The 26,470-nt window shown below is 42.0% G+C and overlaps 1 protein-coding gene across 4 annotated transcripts in view; it reads right to left on the bottom strand.

Annotated features, from left to right (window-relative positions):
* Positions 1-1,696: 1,696 nt before the first annotated feature.
* Positions 1,697-26,470, bottom strand: part of DOCK4 (dedicator of cytokinesis 4) — a 481,885-nt gene continuing 457,111 nt past the window's right edge. For 2 of the 4 annotated variants that reach the window (XM_061414091.1, XM_061414092.1), the window contains 11 exons: positions 23,134-23,310; positions 22,099-22,182; positions 16,704-16,823; positions 16,235-16,356; positions 15,785-15,905; positions 14,692-14,773; positions 14,450-14,559; positions 11,869-11,941; positions 10,029-10,142; positions 7,311-7,372; positions 1,697-4,314 (listed from right to left, as the gene is read on the bottom strand). In XM_061414091.1, the coding sequence (XP_061270075.1) occupies positions 3,874-4,314; positions 7,311-7,372; positions 10,029-10,142; positions 11,869-11,941; positions 14,450-14,559; positions 14,692-14,773; positions 15,785-15,905; positions 16,235-16,356; positions 16,704-16,823; positions 22,099-22,182; positions 23,134-23,310 (1,506 nt within the window). In that variant the 3' untranslated portion in view covers positions 1,697-3,873. The remainder of the gene's footprint in view (positions 4,315-7,310; positions 7,373-10,028; positions 10,143-11,868; positions 11,942-14,449; positions 14,560-14,691; positions 14,774-15,784; positions 15,906-16,234; positions 16,357-16,703; positions 16,824-22,098; positions 22,183-23,133; positions 23,311-26,470) is intronic. The other 2 variants (XM_061414093.1, XM_061414095.1) reach the window with 2 other exon arrangements.

Genomic DNA, 26,470 nt, shown 5'->3' with positions numbered 1-26,470 from the left:
TCAACTTCCTTATACACAATTCTGTAAAATAATTAGTGGAGTAATATTTTCTCAAATTTTAGGTAAAGCAGCAATATTTTCTTCCCACATAGCAAAAAATAACGGCATCACTATCCAACCTTGGAAAAATATTGCTGGTGGCATTAAAATTGTTACGATACTTTTGAGAAATAATTTGCCAATATGCAAGATAACAACAAAAATCATCCTTCCCTTGCCTTTGCAATTTTAGTCTTGGATTCCATGTTAAGGAATTAATCTAAAACATGGAAAAAGCTGTATGTGCCAATGGTATTATTTGCATTGGTGAAAAACTGGAAATAATATCATGTCCAGTAATAGCGGAATGGCTAAGTAAATGGTGGGAATATATACTTTGCTTTTTATGTACATGTAAAATATGAAAATACTTACTGTATGGTAACATTAAACAACAACGAACTGAGTAGTCTGTCCAGCACCCTGTGACTATGACTCTGTTAAACATACATGTTGAAAACTGAAACCATCTATTCCATACAGTTTACACGAACATGACCTCCATATTCCAACATTTGCTTGTATAACTTTACTCTTCCAGGAGTCTTTTTGCCGGGTAAATAACTTTATTTTTACAATGTAATTTGTCAATAGACTCATCAAGTTGTCAATAGAAATTATCAACTAACAGTTATGTCCTAAGACTGCTGTTTCTTACCAATCCTCAATAATTATATCGTGATCTGTACCTATTCTTAAGCCCTGCTCCTTCAAAGATCTACCTTAAACAAAACTCCAGAATTTCAGTAAAATCTGATCTTGCCCTTGCCCTTCTGAGATACTGCCAAAGCTCTGTTGAAGTGACGTTCTCTGTTATTTCAGTGGGCAGTGAACTCAGCCCTGTATTGTCGATAAATCAGGTTGTGATACTTATGTTGGGATACATAATTATATAATTATGTTGGGGAACCAGAACTTAATGTAGGGAATGTGTGCAATATGTGCATAGAGAAAAGACAAAAGGAATATGTAAAAATAATATACTAGGGGACTGTCAAATTTTCAAGTTTTTTAAATGGTATTATGTAATGAGGACAAGGTTTATTTCAGTTAATAACTAAGAAGATATTCTGGTAGAGCTATCTTTTAATGTGTAAAGATCAAATAAGGGCAAAGCTGTGTAGCTTGTTATTTTCTTTGTTGTATTTTGTAGAACAATCAATATCAATCCAGAGAGAAGACTACCAGAGAAAGAAGCTATTCTTATTGTACTTAAGCTTGTAGAATCAAAACACTTGTGGATTCAGTGGTGATGAAAATGTTCCCCAAATGCTCTAAAATCACTTAATGTTGAGAAATAATCAGGAAGACATTGACAATGACCTTTAAGTGAGTTTTGGTATTGAATGGAACAGAGGCTTTAGCCAGTGGTTTGCTTAGCACTGAGTGACATAAATGTTGTAAGTCTAACACAGCATAGATGCAGCTCACAAAATTAAAAGCCAGGCTTTATTAGCAAATTTGGTAGTCCATGGACTTTGCAGTGTTAAATGTATTTCCTGTCATTTCACGAACATCAGGGAGAAAGCAGGCATGCAGATAGTCTGTGCAGCTGGCAAAAGCAGCACTCAACTATTCCTTTTGTACATTTGGCAGTTATTTACACAGCTTCTGTTCAAGTAAGGATATGCTTATGACTGGAATAAAGACAGAAATACCAAGATTAATCAGGTACTTTTATTTAATATTTACCATTCAGCAGCAACCAACATGAACATCTGGGCTAACAGAATCTCTTGAAATGTTCTGCTATATAGCTGCTTCAGAAATACACGCACATGATCGACTGCTCATTGCCCCAATTTTTTTTTTTTGTAAAAATGGATTCAAGAGCAAATAACACTGATTTACACTGTGCCCAAGCACTAGTCAAGAAATCTATTAAATTACAGAAGAAAAGGAAATCAGAGCTTTGTTATCTTAAGCATGTCACCTTATTTAAATGGAAGGAAGGCTTTACTTCTTTAAAGCAACAGAAATATGTATCTTCCTATATATATAGATATATATATATATACTTAAGGATGTGATTACAAACACAAAGTGTTATCATCAAAAGCAAAAGCTAGTTCAAGACATTTTCAACTGAAAAACTTGAAAGATACAAAGCTAAAATTCATGTTCCTTTTCTCTATTAAGAATACTTTCACTAAACATAAATATTTTAACATATATTAATTTTTCTGACATTCAAAACTGTAGTCAATATGGCAGAATTATTGTTAAAAGCACATATGTACAAATATTCTTTTTCCATACATAAAGTATTTGGCATAATTATAACAATCATACTGCATCCACAACAGTTTGCTTTTATTTTTAATTTTTTACATGTAATGGTATCTCTTATTAAAATTAACCAGTTATGTACAAAAATACTTGAACATTTATTATAGAAAACCTCTATAACCAGTCTCAACAGCATATACCTGCTGAATGGTTTCGAAGGGAATATAAAAAAGTGGTCACTGCCTTCTGGGTAAGCTATCAACAAAAACAAACACAGTTAAACTAAAATGAGCTTCCCAACAAAAGAGGGAAAATATTCAACAGTATGATTTAAAATACAGTTCATATCTATTGTCAGTTGAGTGTTATAAACAGTCAGTAAAGAAAACAAGATACAAAATACATTACTACATACAAGGTGCTTTTCTCTTTTCACACTCCTATGACTGTGGCATTAGCATCCCTTTCTAGATCTAAGATGCTATGTCATAATGTTCAAGCTAGAGCAGTCTACAGCCATCCTCCTTCAACAAAAGGATAACAAGATTAGTTCAGAAGACAAGCCCCACTGGTAACAATGGAGTTGTGAGGAATTTCTTATTTTGTGCAGGACTGAAAGTTAATGCCCTTGCCTTTTCAAAGTCCTTTTGCCATTTAATCATGCTAATATATTTTCTCTACTTTTTTTCTTCATTTACTCTATCGATTTAATACTGTCCTGTATTGATTCCTGAATTCTTGTTAATGGGACACATTAATTTGTGCCTACTTAATACACGAACATTTCTTCTTCAATGACAAATTGGGTAGTGGAAATTATCTAAGGAAGCACAAGATTCAAGTAAACATTTCTCCTGGGGTCTTTTGCTTCATCAACCTGATTGGAACTCTGGAAGTAAATTGCACCTTGAAAAGAAATACAGTAGATATCATGGTGTCAGGGTACTAAACGGTTTACCAACCAACTGGTAGAGTAGCTTCTGAAGAATGTAGACAGCAGTCAAGGTCAAAAGCAACCTTAAAGACGTATGTTTCAAGAACAAAACCGCTTCCAGTCCCAATCCTTGCAACTCCTTTAGTGTGTATCTCACTAGCCTGCTTTAACTTTTAATTATGGTGATGTGCATTCATTTGTCTGTTGATAGAAAGAGTCAGAAATCTCACCTTATTTACAGAAGTCTTCTAAAGTAAGGACCACTGCCTCAGGATGTGCACTGACTTAATAAGCTTTCATGAAGTATCAAGTATTCAGTAAAAAGTATACAACATTATCACGCTTCGTATTGTTCGACAATATTTTACTGGTTGAGATTAAACTATGTAAAAAAAAAAAAGTGAACATAAAAAGATACAAAAGAAGGCTTTATCACTATTTATCACTTTCAAACGAGAAACGGTGTAATGAAATTCAGCCATACTTGGGACATCTGGCGTTGGGGATCAGTAACTTTTAATATTGTGCAACATTCTATTAAGCGAGTTTAAATTCCATTCATCTAAAGACAAATCTGAGTTAAGTTATTAAAGTGCCTACACTAAAGATGTCTTTTCACCATACCTCTTGTAAACGGCAAAGAATGCGTGGCAGGGAAATAGAAAAGGGACTTATAACTGGGAGACTTTCCGGGGCAGGGGCCTGGGCCGCGGGCCGGGGTCCGTCCTCCTGGTCCCGTTCTCCAGGTGGCCCGACCGCGCCGCCAGGGGCTTGGGGGGCAAGGCGGGCGGCTCGGCCGTGACGGGGATGGAGAGGCTGTGAGGTAGCGGCACGGGGCGCCGCAGAGTCCGCTCGTACACGCTGTACGGCGGCGGCGTCTTGCTCTCCTTGCGCACCGGCTCCTCCGACCCGCCGCCGTAGCCCGGCCCCGACCCCAGCGGCGCCGCAGACGGTTCATTCACCTGATTTTCGAAGCCTGAGGTCTCTGACGTGCTACACCGGCTGAGGGACGAAATCCCACTGCTGTAGCTGCCCGACAGCACGGGGGAGTTGGAGATGAGTCCTGGGGAGTGGTACTCCACGGGAGAGGGGGTGAAGGACTGCACGGAGCCCTGTGCGGAGGGGAAACGGCAGAGTGTCAGCGGAAGGGTGATGAGCTCTGCTGTGTCCCCCATCAAAACCCAGAGTCTGAAGCCTCTCTCCTACACCCTTGGGGAAGGCATGGCAAGCCCTGCCCTGGAGACTTCTGAGCTCCTGCCAGACTCAAAAGCTTAAGCCGCGGGTTGGCAGCCCTCAGGCTATGTAGCCTGAGAGACCAGACGTTTCATCTGCAGTGTTTTTAAAAGCCTCAGTTGTTAATTTTGTAAAATAGGACGGTTTCCCACCAAATGTGCATTTCTTTAAGCACTGGAAGTTCTAGCAACAGGGGTCACTTTCTCTTTCGGTAGAGAATCTCTTGTTGCTGAGCAGGAGCTGGCCCTTTAGATGGGGCCTGAATCCGCCCGTTACCCACCGTTACCACCACATCACACAGAGGCCTCATTTGTTAACTGTCTCTTCTCACTGGCAGCAAAATCTGCACTTCCCTTTGGGCTTCCCTGGTGGCTCAGAGGGTAAAGAATCTGCCTGCAATGCAGGAGACCTGGGTTCCATCTCCGGGTGGGCAAGATCCCCTGGAGAAGGAACCCACTCCAGTACTCTTGCCTGGGAAATCCCATGGACAGAGGAGCCTGGCAGGCTACAGTCCATGGAATGACAAAAGAATCAGACGCAGCTGAGTGACACACACACATTCTCTCTCCCCACTCTTTCTCCCTCTCCCCTAACAGCGCTCTGTGAACAGAGGATTCTACTGGGAGATACTGCATCCTGTGTACTCCTTGAGTCCATTCAGAGCCTATTAGCTCATTAAAGTCTGGCAATAACGGAACCTCAATGACTTTGTTCAGCCCAGTGTTTGCTAAACTTATTTCACCACAGACCTTTTTTTTTTTCCCTCCTCATTTATCACATAATGGCCTATAAAACCAAGAAATGTTATCCTAGACTAACTTTACCTCGGTCTCTCTTTTTAAACACGAGAATTCTGGTAGACACAAATCCTTTCATTTATCAGGAGCCTCAGATCAAGAATGGCCAATTAAAAGATCCAAATTCACTGGTGTTTTTTGTTAAAAGTTAGACCTCGAGTGCAAAATAGGGCAGGTAAACTGAGTCTTCTCCACGGGTTAATTCCCTCATTTAATTGCTGAAAAACACTCTTAAAAGAGTTTTCTGCATTCTAAGCACAGCAAGAGAAGGGGACGATGGAGGATGAGATGGTTGGATGGCATCACTGACTTGATGGACATGAGTTTGAGCAAGCTTTGGGAGTTGTGGATGGACAAGGAAGCCTGGCGTGCTGTAGTCCCATGGGGTTGCAGAGTCAGACCCAACTGAGTGAACGGAACTGAAGCACAGCAAAGCCAGTAACTTGGTAGCACTACGCCCTCTAATGTCACCTGTAGTTACAACACAATGTTTCATCTTTTCAAAGCCTGATTTGTAGACACTGCTACGAGGCTACCTACGGCCAGCAAGAACACAGGCAGGTCTGTGGAAAAAAGAGTATACACCACTTTGCTAACTATTTGGTGGCTACTTGAATGTTTTCAACTCTTTGATTCTATTATTAAAAAAGAATAATTCCTAATTTTATCTGATTACTAATTTGCAAATCAAGTTTAAAAATGCATATGTGAATCCCATAGCAACATGTGGGGTTCTTTGCTAGTAAGGGGAAATGTAACGATGCGGAAACACCATGTTGCTTTCTTTCCATCACATTAAGATAACAGTCTATGGCTCCCGGGGTGAATACAGTCCCTTGCACTTCACGATTAACCGCTGCATGGCAGTATGACAACCAAACCAGCAGATAATTTGCACCCACTAGCAAATTGTGACATCAGAAATGTCAGCAATGCAAATCACGCTTAAAAAAAATTTTGTTTTTTTTTTTTGCAATTTTCTCCACTGCAAGGGGGGCGGGGGAGGGGAGGTTTCCTTCCAGAGTCTCAATTTCTACCAGCAACAATCCTGAGTACCACAGATGCACAGGATCACAATCTGCACCTATGTGTTTGCAGAAGCTGATTTCTCTTTTTCTTTACATTAGTTAGAAATGTCCATCAACAAAAAGGAAACACAGCATGCAAATCCTAAGTCATTCAGGTACAAATCATTCTTTCCGCAGTCGCAGTCACTTCATCTTTAAGCCTCTGGTGTAGCAGCTCTGAACACCTACCTCTGAATGCACCAACAATCCTTGCAGCCAGTCTGATTCAATTTGGATAGAGACTAAATATTATTCTTTACCTTCATGAGGAATTTTGTATGTTTAAGAGATGTTAACTAGCCTATGTCTTCATATTAAATGTCTGACCTTGGTATGGGGAGGGAGGAGGGTTCAGGATGGGGAACACATGTATACCTGTGGTGGATTCATTTTGATATTTGGCAAAACTAATACAATTATGTAAAGTTTAAAAATTAAATAAAAATTAAAAAAAATAAAAATAAACGTCTGACCTTTAAAGCTTTCCAGTTTGTTTCCCAGAGATTTTAAAATTCATTTTACTGTCTTGTTTCTCATGATCAAGTATGTATCTCTAATGTAAATGAAAGCCTTGCTAAAATATCTTAAAAGAGAAAAAGTTTGGTTTGGCCTTTTCAAAATGAGTGAGACTGATGAAAAAGGCACTTGAGAATATTTAATAGATCTTGATTATTTTACAACTTAAGTGTTTGTTTTTGATGTGCCTTAAACTAAAAGATAAGGCTGAAAATGTCCTAGAAGATACCTAGGGACCATTTCTTTCTCATTCAGTGTATATTCTCACTCTAGTTTGTACATTCTCATTGCCACCATTTGGAGAAAAAGGCTGCTAATCTGAAATGAAACGGCAGACTCCCCAAAGGGAAAGTCTAATGTTGTTTTCTTGCCCATCTTCCTCTCCCCCTTCTATGTTCTCTGCCTGGTCTTTGTAGATGAAAGCACCTCATTGATGTAACGGGAAAAAGTAGCAAGGAGCCAATTTCTAGCTCCCATCTTAACAAGAGCCTGTACCTTCAGTGGAGATCGCCCAGCAGGCGAGGGGGATACTGACGCCGTGTGTCTTGCTGGTGAAGCTGTGAAGAGACAGAGAGCATTTCAGTTCAGAAAACCAGATAACTGACTATCTGAAAAAGCCCTCTGTGTGTACAAACCCATACAGATGATCCAGTGCACAAGGATCGAGGCAAGGGGGAGGGGCGTGGGTGGAGAGTCTAAATGGTGCCCACCCAAAATGGATTCCCCACAAAGGATGGCAGCTCCAAGACATGGGTAATCAGGGAAAAGTCACCAGAGCACACATGATGGTTTAACCAGGTGACTGGTCCAGCGTCCTTTCCACTTCCTCAAAGCCCAGATGCTTCTCTGCCCCTTGGTCTATTTCAAAAGGTGCTTTTACACATGAGGTGCCAGGGAGCAGGCTTTTGGCTGAGCAAGAATGGAAAGACCCAGGTCACCCAGGCAGCTCAGAATAGGTCCCTGGGAATGTACTGACATCAGTCTCCCCTTTCACCACCCCACCCCCTGCAGTATTCCTGAAATTGACAGAAAACCCTTGGCCACATCCATATAAAGGGTAAGAAGTTTTCCATTTTTCTCCCAAATGTCTGTACTTGGGACTTCCTTTATCTCTAGGAGGTGATACCCTATGGACGTCATCATTAAGGTAAGAAGAACCCTCTCTTTGTTTCTCCCGCCAGATTTTCAAGCCCTACATCTGGGACAAGGCCAGTGTGATGACTGCTCTGTGTGTGCACTTGTGGACCAAATCAAGCTCTCCAAAGCATAACCACATATACTACAGCCAACCGTGACACTGTCAACCCATGAGCGTAAGCCAGATTTCCCAGGTCTGCCTACAGAGTTTTCAGTGGGCTCAGGGGTTGCAGCAGCAACCCTTGTGATGAGCTGCCATCCTCCCAGCTGTCACAGTGGGGTTTGCAGCTCATAAGAAAACTACAGAAAGGCCAAAGGGAAGAGAGACAGTTACAGATCCCGCCAGCAGTGACCACACAGTATGACACGAGGGCAGACCATGACAGCAATCAGTGCAGAAGGGAAGGCAGCACTGCCAGGGTAACCGGGGAGTGCTACGGCCACCTGCGTGCTCTGGGCCTAAGGGACTAGGCCAAGTGGCCGGGCCTGCCCTCAGGGTTGTGCAGATCCATTGTGCGTGCTAGGGCACGCTGTCAGCACATGCCATGTTCCATTGCCAGTTAGTTCTCCTAGCCCATCAGTTGTGGGGGTCAAGTATAGCATAAGAGCATGGACGTCTAGAGAAGCACAGCTTGATTGGGAAATGGTATCTTTATTGTCTGGGACCCTCTTCCTCTCAACTTAGGCATTCCCTGACTCCATCACTGTGGACTACCCAGCAGCCCCTGTACCCACTGCATGTTTAGAGTGATATTTCTCCAGAAAAGACCCAAAACAGTTCTATCCCTGTCCTTGCCTACAAGGTAGAATTAGCCTAGGAACCTAAATACCATGAATATTATTGTCCCTTAGAAAACACTTTTCAAGCTTCCAACTTTATGGACACAACCAGGTTTAAACTGGAGGTCGCTTCAATGTACAAACATCATGAATAAAACACCAAGCACTGGTTGGTGAGTTTTAAACTTCCATGGTCACACTGACCTAGCAATGCATATTATCAAGTAAGGCTACAGTTTTTTCTTATTCTGTTTGAAGATCTCACATGTCTTTCCAAATCTACTGGCAACTTCTAGCTTTGTAAAGTATAAAACAAACTGGGTAGCACAGTTTATTTTAAAAAGAGAGTCATTTTTCTTTCTTCAGTTAAAAAAAAAAAAAGCTAGAAAAATGTTAAAATGCAGCAAACGAAACATGGATGATCCATCCAGAAAAATCCATGAAAAACACAGCGTCATATTCTCTCATGCCTTTAGGCTAGTTGTATTTGTAAAGCTTCAAAACGACTCTAAATATAGGCGAAGTGTTGAAAAAGCTCTCCCCATCAACAGGATACAGTTAGTAAAGTGCAACAGCCTCTCTTAAAAACTGCCCTCATATGCAGGTCATCTAGCAACGGCTTGTTCAAGAGGAAAGGGGGCCCATTACTGTTATAAACTCAGAAAGGAAGTTTCTTGAGAATAATTTTCAGTGGTTCTCAAAATTTAGAAAGGTTTGGTAAAACACAGATTCTAGAGCTTTGGCCCAGATAATTCTGATTCAGCCGGTCTGCTGCTTAAACCACCTCCCTAGGAGATGCAGAGCCTTGAATGAAGCCTTTGAGAAAGACGACCCTGGAATACAGTCTTGTCTAAGCAGCAGGTGCAAGGTACTGGTTGGTTGTTCTCCACAAGCCTATCCAAATCACAGTTAGTCAATCCTATTCAGGGACAACCTGAAGCTGGGGCATCAGTCCTGCAGAAAGTGGCTGGAGTTAGCAGAGGTTGATAAGAATGAGGTGATTCAAGGGAAGGATAGAGAAAATGCTAGTGGTTCAGCAAGGTTAGGGTGCCCTGCCCCAATTCTGAGGATGATACCTAGGAGAAGAATGTTCTACAGTTTAGGAATGGTGCACTCGTGGGCTTAGTGTAACAAGAGTTGAGGAAAAAGAGGGAACACCGCAGATGAATTCTGTAGCTACTACTAAGGTTTTTACCTTGGACACACCAAATGCCTACCTTTCTGAGGAATTCAGGTCGGAGTAGTCAATAAAAGTTATTTTTATAAAAATTACTGTTAAATGCTTCAAATACCCACCAGTCTGTGTGGGGCGTGGAGGGACGGGGGGAGAGATAAGCTTCCCACCATCTGCCATGTTCTTGGCTTCCTTCCCACTGTCCAGGCTCCAGCTGCTAGGGGTGGGGTTCACAGCTGGAAGGGAATAACACAGCTAAAATCACATGGTCTACATCACCCTGCAAGCACTCAATCTTACAAGTCAGAATTATCCAGAATGAAAACATCAGCTGGATTACAAATAATAATAAGGAAACTTCCTAAATGTGAACCCTTTATTTAATTGCCCATCTCACAATTATAGTTGACATTTCATTGGGTGATAGCGTGTCTCTCTTTTTCCCTCAAGCAGTCAGAACTACACATCTTGACAAAAGAGTGTAGAAACTTGAGATTTACAAATGTGTTTAGATGCTGGATAACAGATGGAAGATGTAGTCACTCGACTATTTTAAAACTTGATTTTTAGTGGAATTTTCTGGGCAAATAGCACCCTAAAAGGGGGAAGGCAGTGGATGCTAATATCTCCAATGCCTGGCAGAATTACTGGCAAGGAATAGCCACACCACACCATCCTGTTGGCCCTTGTTCCTCCAGTCAAAGGGCTACAGTGGAGAACGTCCTAAAAAAATAATTTGGAATGCTGACAGTATCATTCCTTTTTTGTAATCTACCTGCTCCACACTTCAGTAAGATGCTGAAATATGGAACAACCCCCTTAGGAACAAGGGCAAGACATACAAGGTTATAAATAGCTGCTCTGAGGGGAGGTTTACAAAATCAAGCCTTTAGAGCGCCAGTCTCTTGCTCACTGAGCAGACACTGCCACCTGGTGGACATAGCCAGAATTTCAACATTTTATGATTATATTACCACTTTAATTGGATGGAACCACCACTCGTAAAAAACATTTCTTCTCGTCCTTTAAAAGGTGCTTTGTGGGTTTTCTTTGGTAGAAGAGGTGAGAAAATGATCACAATTCTAAGTTATCCAGACAAAGATCAATATTTTACTTGTAGCTGTAAAGCAAAATGTGTGTTTTAAAGTAATTTAGGCTACAGTCTTGCTGATTCCTATCTCCCGAGGAAAGTTTTAATGTATTGGTGTACTCAAATGACAGTGCAGTCGAGATCTTAATGCGGACAATTAAAATGCACTTTACAGGGATATGTCATAGTGACTGTTAATTTGCTGGCTTGGGGACTGCTCTGATTTTTGAGGCTGACTCCGGAAGGTGAACGAGTGCCTTGCTGTTAGCCCTCATCCCCCTAGCTGAGGAAGTCCCATTTAATCCACTCTTCTTCCTCGGCTGTGTTGCACAGACCCATGCTAATTGGCTATTAACTGCGATGCATATGTTGGTTTCTCATTTTTCATGTGACCTTGAGGCAGGGCACACTCCATTATGCACTGGATTGCAAATTTTCAATAGCATCTGAGTCACCCACAAGCAACAGATGAGCTGACTGAATGAGCTTGGTAAGGCAGACACAAAGTGGGACCGAGGAGCCATCTGGGAAGGTGCTTGCTTTCCTTGTGTTGAACAAGTAGCCTAATTGGCCACTTTGTTTCAGGTAGCACAGGGATTGCCTCCCTGACTCACTGAATGACACCAAAAGTCATTAAACAGGAGTCCCTACCTTGCTCAGATTCTGCTGTTAAATCCTACAAGAAAACAGTTTGTGAAGAATGTATTAGAAATAACTATCTTCCATCTATCCCCTAAAGACAAGATCAGTCCTGATCATTAAAGGTCTGCACATCTGCCTTCCACAGGGACACACGGGCGGCTGGAGGAAATGAAGCCAGAACACACTGTTACACTTTCCACGACTGCCGAAGATGCTGGCTTCATACCCACCTTTCTCAGGAGCAGAAAGATTGGGGTCACTGCGTGGCAAGGCTCCATCTCCAATGTGATTAAACAGGAGCCTCTGGAAAGGCACAAGAATCTATTTTTATGGTGCAAGATACTGACAGGTGAGATCTAGAAAACGAGATGATTATTTTATAACTGAATGGTGTATGCTAGTGCTCAGTTGTGTCCGACTCTCTGCGACCCTCTGGACCCATCAGGCTCTTCTGTTCATGGAATTTTCCAGGCAAGAATGCTGGAGTGTGTTACCATTCCCTACTCCAGGGAGTCTTCCCAACCCAGGGATCTAACCCACAGCTGTTGTGTCTCCTGCATTGGCAGGTGGGTTCTTTACTTCTAGTGACACCTGGGAAGCCCTTACTGAACCTTTTTTTTAAAAAAAAAATGTTTCATATGCCAAAAAAAGCCATATAAAACATTACTGGCTTAACATTGTTGATGATTGGCTTATCATTACTGAATTATTGTTCAATAATGACTCAATTATATTTAAGGGAAAAAAAGGAGAAGACCCTTAGGTTTTAAACAGTGTTTCTAAATGGTGTTTTAAAAGTCTATGCTGCTAAGTCATTTTAGTCGTGTCCGACTCTGTGCGACCCCATAGATGGCAGACCACCAGGCTCCCCCGTCCCTGGGATTCTCCAGGCAAGAACACTGCAGTGGGTTGCCATTTCCTTCTCCAATGCATGAAAGTGAAAAGTGAAAGGGAAGTCGCTCAGTCTTGTCCAACTCTTAGCGACCCCATGATCTGCAGCCTACCAGGCTCCTCCATCCACAGGATTTTCCAGGCAAGAGTACTGGAGTGGGATGCCATTGCCTTCTCCATTAAAAGTCTATACAGGATTTCAAATATTGGGTTGGCCAAAAAGTTCATTTGGGTTTTTCCATACCATCCTCAAATGAACTTTTTGGCCAACCCAATATAACTGGCAAATAAATTTTTGTAACAAAATATGGAAAAAATAAACAGTAAGTAGCAGTTAAGCTACAGTGCTCTTTATAAATACAAATGCTAGACTGGCAATATAAAATGTGAGTAAGAAAGAAGAAATATTAGCTCAAAAAATCTCTAGTCAATGAACTTTACATTTTAAATCCTAGATTAGGTTAAAACATATGAAATGGTTAGTATGTTGCAATTTTTAACCCACAAAAATGCCAGTTTTACATAGTTCTACCTAATATATTAAACAAAAGGCACCAAGTCCTCAAAAGTAGATACACCAGAGGAATGTGTATTATGGAAATTTTGGCAACACACACTTCTTCAAATTTTACCAAAAGCAGAAAATTTGAAAGGCTAATCAGGAGGTCTTTCAGAGTCCCCCACGCTGGTGACCTGCTCTCCAGGAGCAGAGGAAACAAACTGAAAGTCGTGACAAGGGGAGATTAAACCAGTCAGGTGGTTCAGGAAAATGCACTCGGGTACAGTTTCTGCAACATGTCAGTGCTGTGTGGATGGGGTATCCTGGAACTTTTGGGAAGATCACACAATCAGCAGAGAGAAACCAATCCAGACAAATCCCCCTCATTCTCATCCATTTTCAGATGCAACTGCAGCCTTCTGCCAGGATGGTGTGGAAAAACAGAAAATGAGCTGGAGGATAAATAACGATTATTCTCTGCTCCTGAGTTATCCACAAATAATCGATAAAATGTAGAGCTCCGTAGGAATCTTTACCTTTGAAACCCCGCCTCAAAGTGCTTAAAGGGCCGAGAGGGTCAAAACGTTGGCCCTGTAGTCACTGAGGCTGAGAGAGATCACTGCAGAGCAGGTCTGAGTGGGGTGGAGAGGGCTGCGGGGAGGCCCCAGGGTTTAGCCACTCCCTCCTCAGTGCATTTAAGAATAGCAGAGGCAAAAAGACACCGTCTTCACTCTTGGATACCTCGGTAAGCAATCCGTGGCAGCCATGCTTCTCCTCAAGGATCTTTGGCTAATGTAAGAAGTTCCTTCAAATTTCTGCTACAGACACATGCAAGCAGACCCAGGTGGTGCCAGTGGTAAAGAACCTGCCTGCCAATGCAGGAGGCATAAGAGATATGGGTTCAAACCCTGGGTTGGGAAGATCCCCTGGAGGAGGGCATGGTAACCCACTCCAGTATTCTTGCCTAGAGAATCCCACAGACAGAGGAGCCTGGTGGGCTCCTGTCCATGGGATCACAAAGAATCAGACATGACTGAAGCGACCTAACATGAAGTACAAGGAGTTCCTCCAAATTTCTGCTACAGACACATGCAAACAGACACCCCGCCCCTAACTCATTCACCCATGACCTCTCTTAATGTTCAAGTGGCAGCAACAAAATAGATCAAAGTGGGAAAAATCATTTCCCAATTCTCTCTCAGCTTTACTGCTCAGGCAACCACCAGGTATCCACGTCAGATTCGACAGTTCACACAGAAATTCCTAACAACAGGCCTGGGGCCGAGGTGGACTTCACCCAGCTGGACTTGTCAACACGGCCCATCTGGTGGTCTCTGGCAGCTACCATGACTTTCTGCAGCCCTATAAGTAACATCCAGACTTTTCCTTGTTTCCTAGAATTTCCATCCCACAAACACTACCTGAGAAGGTTCCACAGGTGTCGGATAGATGGCACTGCATGGCCGCTCTCTTGGGGACAGGCAAGAGTTTTCTCTGGAATGTTTGTGTTTGTCGGACAACAAAGGAGAAGCTGGGAAGAGATGGAAAGAGAGGCTTGTCAGGGTGGTGGTGAGCTGGGACCATTTGGAGGAGAAAGCCTGAGCCTGCGGGAGGCTGGAAGGTCCTCTGGGCACCCTCAGTCACCCCACACCTTGGCACTGACCTCTGGCACTCGAGGGAGCAGAACTTGTCACATTAGGTGAGGCGGAGTGAGTAGAACTCAAGCTTGAGGTAGATGGACTTGGCTGGAAAACACAAGAGCTGTTATCAGACAGGGCTTAAAGGCTGCAGACTACACTGACACATTTGAAACAAAATCACTTTTTTTTTTTCCCCCAAAGTAGCAAAAAAAAAAAAAAAAAAAGCCCATTAAGAATTATGGAAAAATCTCACTAACTCAGACCAATAAGGATGCCTGTCTGAATTAATTTTAAAAACTGAGATTTTGACACCTGCCAAAGGAATGCCTTTGTGTTCAATTCAGCTCCATACAGCCTACGACTAAAGACCAGTCAGCAGCGGCTCCCTGACTACAGCACGAGCAGAAAGGCTCCCAGCCTCCAGCAGGTAAACAGGTGAGTGCCTCTAAACGGCAGAGAACACGCCTGTGCCTTTTCTCCAACGTCGTATGTTCAAAGCGTGAATTTGGCAATATGTATTATGCCCCCTTTCCAAAGACAGAGGTGAGGAAAATTTCAGCTGAGTCTTACCTAGTGATTATCAATGTCCTATTAGCTGTATCTAAACACAAATTTTTGTTGCAAGAGTTACACTGACACTTAAATCCCTAAAAACCTCTATTTTTCTTTAGTAAACAGGTATATGTTGGAAATTTCCCATGATAAAAAACTAAGTAGAGAAATCTTAGAATGGGCCCCTAAACCATATCTTCTTAAGGAAAAGAACAAAACACTTAGGAACGCTAAGAGGCAGCCGGTCGGTGGTGACAAGCTCCGGGACACCCGACTGAAGACCTGACTCAGAGGCAGAGCTCCAAGTTCCCCTCGTAGGGCCTGGCCGGGCTTGCCCACCGCTGGCTCAGGTCTTCCTAGAGTGGCCGGGGCAGCTTTGAGAGAATCAGCTTTGCAGACTCCAGGAACCAATAAAGCAATACAGGTGTGTAAAGGTTTGTCCTTAGGTCAAATTCTCGCTCGTAGGTCTGTTCCTAAGCACAGCAGAGTGAATGGAAACACTCATGATTGAGACAGAAAGGGAATAAACAGGACCAGACAAAAAGAAAACAGCTGATCAAGTACCTGCATGTTAAAGACTTCATCAGAGCTTTCTGATTGCCCTGTAATATTGCTTACTTCAGCAGACGCTTGTGAGGACAGTGAGGAGGAAGAGTATCGGTTGACAGCTGGGTAGCTTAATGGGCTGTTTTCAGGGAGAAAAAGAAATGGTCGTTAACTCAGTCTCTACATTGCACTTTATCACATGCTGGCATGGTATAAAAACCAAAGGGAAAAAAAATATATACATCCCATTTTGTCGCCTCCCATTTGCCTCAATGTGATCAAACGTCTGAGTTTATTTCTCATGCTGTTGCTGTTTCACCAGTGGCAGATGTCTGCAGCTGCCTCTGGGGTTACTTATTTCATTAAGAAACCACGTATTTGACAAATTGTGCCATAAAGAACGAGAGAATCGTTCCGGATCATCTTGTGGGAATGCCAAATTGTCAGATAATTCAGAATATGACTTACCTGCGTCGAGGAATTACCCTGGTACCATCTGGGCTCATGGAAGCAGGTGCTGAGTTTCTACACACACGAGGGCTTCCATTAGGAAAATGGACTGGACTGGCTTGTATACAAGCAGAGAATTCCTAAACAGGTAGTAAAGAAAATATTTCAGAATTGTAATGGTAAGGGCACAATCACTCAAGAGGTGCTGTGCTATACTGTGCATTCTGATGGTCATAAAACCTTTATACAGGCGCTTAGGAATGTAAGTCATTAAGCCTTCCCTCATTTACTTTTTTGTTTTCATGAAAGTTAAGTGTGGCAAACCGAAGTTAGTGCAATTTTAATATTTGAGGGCTCTCTGGTAAAATTTTGGTGCAGTTTGGCAGACACACCAAAAGATGTCACTATTGTATACTTCATGGTCCCTCTAACAAAAAGCAGATGGTAGAAGTCAGACTGCCCCCTGGTGGACCCTTTGTGTACACACCTGGATCCCCAAGCTGGACTTCATCACAAAGAACTGGTCGACCAGCTTCTTGTGAAGGGGTCTCATATCCTGAGGCACAAACTTCTCGTGCACAGCCAAGCCAAATTCCAAAATCTGTGCCTTGAGAGTAATAGAAGGAAAAAAATCCGCATCAGTGAGTACCACCTTAAGTGCCTGCTGGGGATTGAAGCATGCTGCCCTGCATTTTGCATACATTACTGTGAACCTCCCCATCTGACAAGATAGGAGCAATCCTTAGTTTACTGCGGAGGACACTGAGGATCAGAAAATTCTGCATGCGCAGATGTAGCAAATGGACTTGTGGACACAGTTGGGGCAGGAAAGGATGGGATGAGTTGAGAGGGTAGCATTGACATACATTATAATGCCCTGTGTAAACAGCTAGCTAGTGGGGAGTGCTCTATAACACAGGGAGCTCAGCTCAGTGCTCTGTAATGACCTAGATGGCTGGGAGGGAGAATCAAGAGGGAGGGGACATATGTGCACATATGGCAGATTCACGCTGCTGTAACTAACACAACACTGTAAAGCAATTATACATAATTTTAAAAAAGAAAAAAGAAAAATTTTCATGTACTAAAGGACAAATGGGAATCTGAATTTAAGTCTGATTCCAAAGACTTAACTGTCCTACTACCCCAAGTTTCTTTCCCATGTATTTTCAATCCATAACAACAACCATATTAAACAGTTAAGTGCCCCTTTGGCCCCTTCCTGCACTTCTCAGGAGGGGACAAGGGATGGGGGCTCCCTGTTAGGAGGGTCAGGTGGCTCTCCCCCTGGTGATAAAGAACCCGCCTGCCAATGCAGGAGATGTAAGAGACACGGGTTCAATCCCTGGGTCGGGATGATCCCCCGGAGGAGGGCACGGCAATCCACTCCAGTATTCTTGCCTGGAGAATCCTATGGACAGAGGAGCCAGTCGGACATGACTGAAGTGACTTAGCACGCACCACGTGGCACTCCCCAAGGGACCTCTTTTCTGGATGGCACTCTCGGCCATGTTCCCCTTCTCTCTCCCATGGGTTCCTCTGTCCCTACCCCTCCCTCTCTCAGATTTTCAGAACCTGTCAGGGAGGAAGGAACAAATGAGAGGGTATTCTGTAACAGTTGCTATGCTGCTTGTTTTTGTTAAAAATATTATTCTTGTTCACTTATTATAATGCAAAAAAGAACAGTTCCTATTTTCAAAAAAGGTTTCCTGCTCTGAGAACCTAAACTGAGATGAATGTAAACATTCACATTTCCTTTGTACAGCTAGGTCAAAAGTGCTTAATTCCTTTGATGGGAGTAGCAGACATCTTTTACATTTAAAAAAATGCCCCATGCTATAGTGGTCAAAAGGACACATTTCAGAGCTGAGAGGAAAACAAATCACACATCACTACTAGATGGTCTTTTATCTTTACAGCCCATGATGGTTCAAGTTTGAAAGCTTCAGGGCAGACATGAGTGGCCCGGTGGGGGTGAGAGCATCCAGTACCTTCCTAAGGGTCAGAATTGTGGCAACTTTGCCTGTAATATTTGCATAAAGATAAAAACACCTTGAAATAAATGTCAAGTGAAGTATGTCTGAGGCACAAAGGGCAAGCCCGGTCTCTGTGGGGAGGGAGGAGGGATGGATTTGAGTCTAAGGGCAGGGCTCTTGGTCCTCTGCCTCTTGGACACTGGCCTCGAAGGGCCCGGCCTTTTGTCCAGGTAACGCTGCAGGTTGGATTCTCCTGGAGGTAGGCTTTGGCATGGACGTTGGGATGTTTGTTGGGGAGTATCCCTGGGATCACTGCCTGTAGGAGGGAGGGGCAGAGCGGGACTTGACCAAAAAGGAAACTGAACCTGCATGGCATCCTGAAAGCCTCTGCCGACCCCAAGGCAGCTCTGGATCTTGAATGATCTGTCACAGTTGCACTGTGTGTGCAACTGGCCAGGCTGGGCCTCTCCTTCCCGGTTACTGGATGCAGGTCATCCAGGAAGGTAGGGATATTAGGCTAGGTGACACTCTGCAGCAGAGGCAATGCTGGAGGATCTGAGAGGCCAAGGTGTCTTCCAGCAGGTGGGGCTACAGGTCCTTTCTGGAAGGAGCCCTGGGGCTGTGTACCTCCGAGTCTACTAGACAGATCTCTGAACCACTTCCCAGAGGACCATCCCTCTCCAGCCCTCCCAGCTTCCTACAGTCCTGCAAAGACATGTAACTCGCCCAAGGTCACAAGGCTATAACGTGCACGGCTTGATAGGATCTAATGCTTCCTAGGCCACAGCTCTTTCCACAGGGTCCCATGATGCAGACAAAACAAAGCTTCCTCAATCTTTTTCTTGAGAGACTTCTTCAGTCAGTTCAGTCACTCAGTTGTGTCTGACTCTTTGTGACCCCATGAACTGCAGGACGCCAGGCCTCCCTGTCCATCACCAACTCCCGGAGCCTACTCAAACTCATGTCCATTGAGTTGGTGATGCCATCCAATCATCTCATCCTTTGTCGTCCCCTTCTCCTCCTGCCTTTAATCTTTCCCAGCATCAGGGTCTTTTCAAATGAGTCAGCTCTTCGCACTAGGTGGCCAAAGTTTTAGAGTTTCAGCTTCAACATCAGTCCTTCCAATGAACACTCAGGACTGATCTCCTTTAGGAGGGACTGGTTGGATCTCCTTGCAGTCCAAGGGACTCTCAAGAGTCTTCTCCAACACCACAGTTCAAAAGCATCAATTCTTCGGTGCTCAGCTTTCTTTATAATCCAACTCTCACATCCATACATGACTACTGGAAAACCATAGCTTTGACTAGATGGACCTATGTCAGCAAAGTAATGTCTCTGCTTTTTAATATGCTGTCTAGGTCGGTCATAGCTTTTCTTCCAAGGAGTAAACGTCTTTTCATTTCATGGCTGGAGTCACCATCTGCAGTGATTTTGGAGCCCAAGAAAATAAAGTCTGCCACTATTTCCATTGTTTCCCCATCTATTTGCCATGAAGTGATGGGACCAGATGCCATGATCTTTGTTTTTTGAATGTTGAGCTTTAAGCTGACTTTTTCACTCTCCTCTTTCACTTTCATCAAGAGGCTCTTTAATTCTTCTTCACTTTCTGCCATAAGTGTGGTGTCATCTGCATATCTGAGGTTATTGATATTTCTCCCAGCAATCTTGATTCCAGCTTGTGCTTCATCCAGCCTGGCATTTCTCATGATGTACTCTGCATATAAGTTAAATAAGCAGGGTGACAATATACAGCCTTGACTTACCACTTTTCCTATTTGGAACCAGTCTGTTCCATGTCCAGTTCTAACTGTTGCTTCTTCACCTGCATACAGATTTCTCAAGAGGCAGATCAGGTGGTCTGATATTCTGATCTGTTCAAAAATTTTTCCACAGTTTGTTGTGATCCACATAGTCAAAGGCTTTGGCATGGTCAATAAAGCAGAAGTAGATGTTTTTCTGGATCAGATCACTCAGTCGTGTCTGACTCTTTGCGACCCCATGAATTGCAGCACGCCAGGCCTCCCTGTCCATCACCAACTCCCGGAGTTCACTGAGATTCACGTCCATCGAGTCAGTGATGCCATCCAGCCATCTCATCCTCTGTCGTCCCCTTCTCCTCCTGCCCCCAGTCCCTTCCAGCATCAGAGTCTTTTCCAATGAGTCAACTCTTTGCATGAGGTGGCCAAAGTACTGGAGTTTCAGCTTTAGCATCATTCCTTCCAAAGAAATCCCAGGGCTGATCTCCTTCAGAATGGACTGGTTGGATCTCCTTGCAGTCCCAGGGACCTTCAAGAGTCTTCTCCAACACCACAGTTCAAAAGCATCAATTCTTCGGCTTTTTCTGGAACTCTTTTGCTTCTTCGATAATCCAACGGATGTTGGCAATTTGATCTCTGGTTCCTCTGCCTTTTCTAAATCCAGCTTGAACATCTGGAAGTTCACATTCATGTATTGTTGAAGCCTGGCTTGGAGAATTTTGAGCATTACTTTACTAACGTGTGAGATGAGTACAATTGTGCAGTAGTTTGAGCATTCTTTGGCATTGCCTTTCTTAGGGATTGGAATGAAAACTGATCTTTTCCAGTCCTGTGGCCACTGCTGAGTTTTCCAAATTTGCTGGAATATTGAGAGGCTTTCTAACCCTTTTGATTTTAACTCGAGGGAAAGAGTTCAGTCAGACTGAATACAGCAGGTAAGAATCCTGGGGTGAGACAAACCACTCACAAGAGAATTAAAAATCAACAAAGGCTAAAGGCATTCCATAATCCTAAGTACTTGATGACCTAAGATGCTCACTTCATTTCAAGCATCTACATCAACCCTAGGGCCACAGTGAGAATTTAACTTTTCCTCTATTTCCTTGCAGGTCAGCTTCAAGTAATCCCTCTTTTCTAGAAGCTGTCCAACTGACTCTTCCACCCACGGTCCTGGTCCACGGCCACTTCTCTCCCTTCAGTATCAATTTTGTGGACTAAGCCTACAGAGCATAAAATATGGACTAAAACCAGATACAGCCTCATCATTTCCTAGTCCATGCTTTGTTTCCTAGAACATGCTTTATTAATTTGGCATTATCAAATGGAAAGAGATGCTTCTGTCACATTTTATCATATGTATTCCATTTTTCATAGATATAAAATGTTTCCTATTCATTTCCTATTGAATCCAGCCTCTCCACCATAATATCTCCCATAATGTATCTCATGTTTGAAAATGGTTTTTAAACCATTTTCAGGCCAGGAGCTATCAACAGGGGAAGAGAAAGCAACAGATTATTCACCCTAGTTCTTCGTATTTGATGGAACCAAAGAAATAAAAGCCAACTGTGCTTCTGTAGAATTGAAGATGATGAGATGGTATCTAGTTCTGTCTACGTCATATGATCTACAGGCTTTGTCCACACAGCGTGATACTGTTTTAAAGCAAAGGGTATTATTGATTGCCCACTTCCTTAGTCTAACATTTAAGTACGAATCTCATTCATTCATTTACTGAATCATTCATGTTAAGTTGGCCTGAACTTATATGATCCCAAAATCTTGAGTGAAAAGTTGGCATCAAGTCTTTGGGGACAGAGCATTCAAAGAATGTTCCAAGGGGTGACATGTTTGCTATAAGGGGCTGCCATAGTCTACTAATTTTTTTGTCCCTCCCCACCCCAACCCCGTATCTAGGTGGGAATAAAAAGTAGAAATTAGCAAGTCAGGATATATCACAACTGAATCTGTAACCGGTGACTGCTAGATCACTGACATATGGGGCTGGCCACAAAAGGTTTTTTGACACAGCTTATGGAACAATACGGACAAACATTTTGGCCAACCCAGAGAAAACCATGTAGATGGGACCCTGGGCAGGCAAGCACATGTGTGCATGGAAGAGGGAGAAGACTTCTGCCCCCCTTACCTGCTCAAGCATCAGCTCTCTTAACCGTGCAATTTTCTCTCCATCTTCAGGGTGACTTAAGATATATTCTTTGACAAAGAATGCCTGGTAAGAAGAAGGAAAGTTTACTTCAAGAGGGTTACAAAGGAAGTAGAAGACACACTTATTGTTTCTAAGGCTTCTTTAAAGAAATGACTCCATTATACACCACTTTTGGGGGTTGGATGGAATGATTCAAAGTATGGCAGCTGGTCAGAGGGAATATAAGGAGTTGATTGTTAACAGGAAATCAGAGATTGCATGAACTTTGTATCTTTGGTAAAACAGATAGCAAATCTAAATCCATAAGCTTTTATGACATCATGTTGTTGTTCAGTCGCTCAGTCGTGTCCGACTCTCTGTGACTCCATGGAATGCAGCACACCAGGCCTCCCTGTCCTTCACTGTCTCCCAGACTTTGCCCAAGTTGTGCTAAAGAATGTTCAAACTACCGGACAATTGAGCTCACTTCCCATGCTAGTAAGGTTATGTTAAAAATCCTTCAAGCTAAGTTTCAGCAGTACTTGAATCAAGAACCTCCAGATTTACAAGCTGGGTTTAGGAAAGGAAGAGAAACCAGAGATCAGATTGTCAACATTTGTTGGATCATAGAGAAAGCAAGGGAATTCCAGAAAAACATCTGCTTATGACACGCTATCCTAAAATAAATTGCCTAAAGACTCAGAATGATCAAATAAGATTAGATTCTTTTATGTCCAAGAATCACTCTTTACTCAGGGAAATGGGTTTAGGTAGCCATTTATTAAACAATTGTGATATCTTCACTACTTTTATTCAAGAAAACACACACACACACACTTTTAACCTCAAAATATCACATTCTGGGAAACACAGTCAGTGTGCATCCCCATTTGCTCTATTAAGCAAAGAAATCTGGTTGTATTGATTGTAGCCCTATGTCAGCAGGCTGATGTATGTGCATATCTTGATAAAAGACTTCCGAAAACTTAAGAAATCACAAATGTAAACTTTCACACAACAATACCAAATTCTTACCTCTTGATACCTGGAAACTCCACCATTAACCGCAGCATCTATAACTCCATTCAGGCACATGGTTAGGGGATTAATATTCTGCATCTGTCTTGTCTGACACTGACTAATCAGAGTCTTCAGCTGCTGATTCTTATTCTCCAGCACTTCAATGGCATTTTCCAGAGGACTCATTTCTACCTGAGAACAAATGAGCATAAATATATATTGGCTTTTGTGACACTGAAGAAGAAAGACAAAGTAGATTATCCACATTCTGAATTATCTGTGCTCCCCTCAATATCTCTACCAGGGGCCATCAGTATAGAACAGACAAGGATATAGAAGACAAATTAGCTGTTTGTAAGCCCTGGGAAGAGAAGGTGATTATATTCACTGTCTGAAATGTGGATCAAATAATCAGCAATCACCGATTATACATTAGCACTAAAACAGTTAATTTAATCCTTGAAACAAAATTCAAGCCTATGTATTTTACAATTTATTTTTTCTTTTCTTTTGAAGGTTAAATATTCAAGGACCCTTCATATTCTTAGCATCTTTCTAGATACTTAATGCAAAGTACCACAGGAGATAACAAATGCATTTACAGATCCTCTGATGTCAAGGAGATTTCAGCCCAGTTGGGAGGATGGGACATATGCCCATATGGACCCCACATGCATACATAACAGCACCATAAGGTGGCACAGGATGGCACACAGTTGTGAGTTATAGAAAATAAGATAATCAGATATGCTGCAGGATCTATTTGTTCCAGGAGAGCCAACTAGAGTCATAGTGACCTTTCCATTCTGAGTTTTAATGGGAGACTCATTGTGAAAATGCTGCTGCTGCTCTTCAAAGGTACAGCACTGTGACTGGCACTGACATTGACATGCTCTTTGAAGAGAAGGTCTGCCAAGCTCTCGTCTGTATAATAAGCTAAGCTTAAGGATTATTAAGGAAGGGAAATTATTATCGGTTAAGGAAATAGTTTCTAAAGGTCACCTGAATCATCTTAAACCAACACTCAAAAGTACTAGAATGATTTGACTCTGTCAAAATTCAGAATGTACATTTATCAAAAGACATTATGTAAGAGGACAGATAAACCAGAAAGTAGGAGAAGATATTTGTAACATGTAAAAATCATCAGTCTATGTCCAGAATATATAAAGAACTCTTATAAGCCATTTAGAGAAAGGCAAACAGCCCACATAAATATGGACAAAAAACATAGCCATTTTATGAAGGAAGAAACCCAAATGACCAGTAGACATAAGAAAAGTGTCAAACTGCATTTTTGATCTAAGAAGTGAAAACTAATACCACACTGATATACTACTAAGCACTCAGCAGAATGGCAAAATAAGTATGACAGTAGCAAATGAAGTGAGAATGTGAGGAACTGAATCTCTTAACTCCTGCTGTTGAATGTTCAAATCGGTTCCATCACTTTGGGATTATTTATTAAAGATGAAGATATCTATATATTTTGTGAGCCAGTAATTCTGCTCCTAGGCATATATCTGAGGAGAAGTGGAGTAGAAGATCTGTATACATGTGTACTAGGAAACATGTACAAAATATTCATACTCATCTCCAAAACCTGTACATCCATCAAAAAAAGAATGCATAAACGTATGGAGGTATACAATGGAATAGTACACGACAGTGAAAACAAGTCACATGTTATAACGTGGACTAATCTTGTAAATACTACTGACAGATGCAGTTATGCTAGAATATATACAGAATTACATTATTCCACAGGTGTACCTCTTTTTATTGTACTTTGCTTTACTGTGCTTCACAGATACTGTGTTTTTCATAAACTGAAACCCTCCATTGAGTCAGTCTATTGGGATCATTTTTTTCAACAGCATTTGCTCACTTCATGCTCTGTGCCACACTTTGTTAATTCTCACAATATTTTACACTTTTTCGTGACTGTATTTGTCGTGGTGATCTGTGATCAGTGGTCTTTGATGTTACTATTATAACTGATGTGGCATTTTTTAAGGAATAAAGTTCACATTCTTGAAGGTATACACTTTTTTAAGACAATGCTATTACATACTTAATACACTATGGTATAATGTGAACATGACTTTTACATACACTGGGACATCAACTAATCCGTGTGACTTGCTTTATTGTGGTAGTCTGAAGCTGAACTTGCACCATCTCCAGGATATGTCTTATAAAGTTTAAAACCACGTAAACTAAACTGACTTGTTTAAAGAGACACATATAGGTAATAAACAAAGCAAGAGAATGGGCACCATAAAAGCTATGATACGGGAGGGAGTGGCACACGAGGCCAGCAGGGTGCTACTGCCAATATGCCGTTTCTGAGCGGCGGTAAACAGGGTTTTATTTTCCAATTATTTATGACATTAAACTTTGGAGATTACAAACGCTACCTCACAAAGAAGTCAGAGTTCTGATGAACTGAAAGTTAAAAAGTCAACAAGTCTCTTGGAAACAGAAAGTAGAACAGTGGTTGCCAGATGCTGGGGGATGGGGGAAAAGGGAAATTGCTGTTCAATGGATATTGCACAAAAATGTGCATATACCACTGTTAATACCACTGTACTATACATTTAAAAACGGTTATGATGGTGACTTGTATGTATTTTTGATCACAATTTTTAAAAAATTCATGCTTACCCTTTAAATGTTAGTAATATGAAGACATTTTACAAGTAAGCAAAATAAAATACAGTAAATACAGACAAATAATAACCTAGGGAAATACTTCCAACATATATTTCAGATGAATTATCAATATATCTCAAATACTGATGAAAACTATACAAAGAATATAATCAGTGCATTCACCAAAAAGTGAGTTAATATATGAAAACATACCATCTTCACTAGCACTCAACAAATGCCAAAAAAAGCCAACCCTACTGTGACCACTTTTGGCCTAATATCTGGAAATTTTAAAATAATATACAGCACTCTGTGTTGAGAATTCTGGGAAAATGGTTATTCCCAAGAACAGTTATCTCCTCCAGACAGGGCATAAATTGATACATGCCACTGCTGATCCATGAGTCACTATTACTGATTATATGATGGTGAAATTATTCTAAGGAGACGGTTAAAGAAGTGCATAAAGAATACTGTGTAGAAATGTTTATCAATAAATTATTTTCCATTGGTCCCAGATTGTGATCTTTAATTACTATTCACCACTGTAAAGAATCAGGAGTCATAGGAGAAATGGTCGCTTTCAGGTCTGGGGCAAGATTGCACAAGTGAGTCTGCACTACCCAGAGAGCAAGGAAGGCTTGTTAAAGCAGCTGGGCTGGCCGGCTGTCAATTCACTCTCCTTACTGGAGGGATG

This window comes from Bos javanicus, chromosome 4 (assembly GCF_032452875.1).
Source record: "Bos javanicus breed banteng chromosome 4, ARS-OSU_banteng_1.0, whole genome shotgun sequence".
NCBI classification, from domain to species: Eukaryota; Metazoa; Chordata; class Mammalia; order Artiodactyla; family Bovidae; genus Bos; species Bos javanicus.
This window is presented reverse-complemented; position numbering and strand designations above follow the sequence as displayed.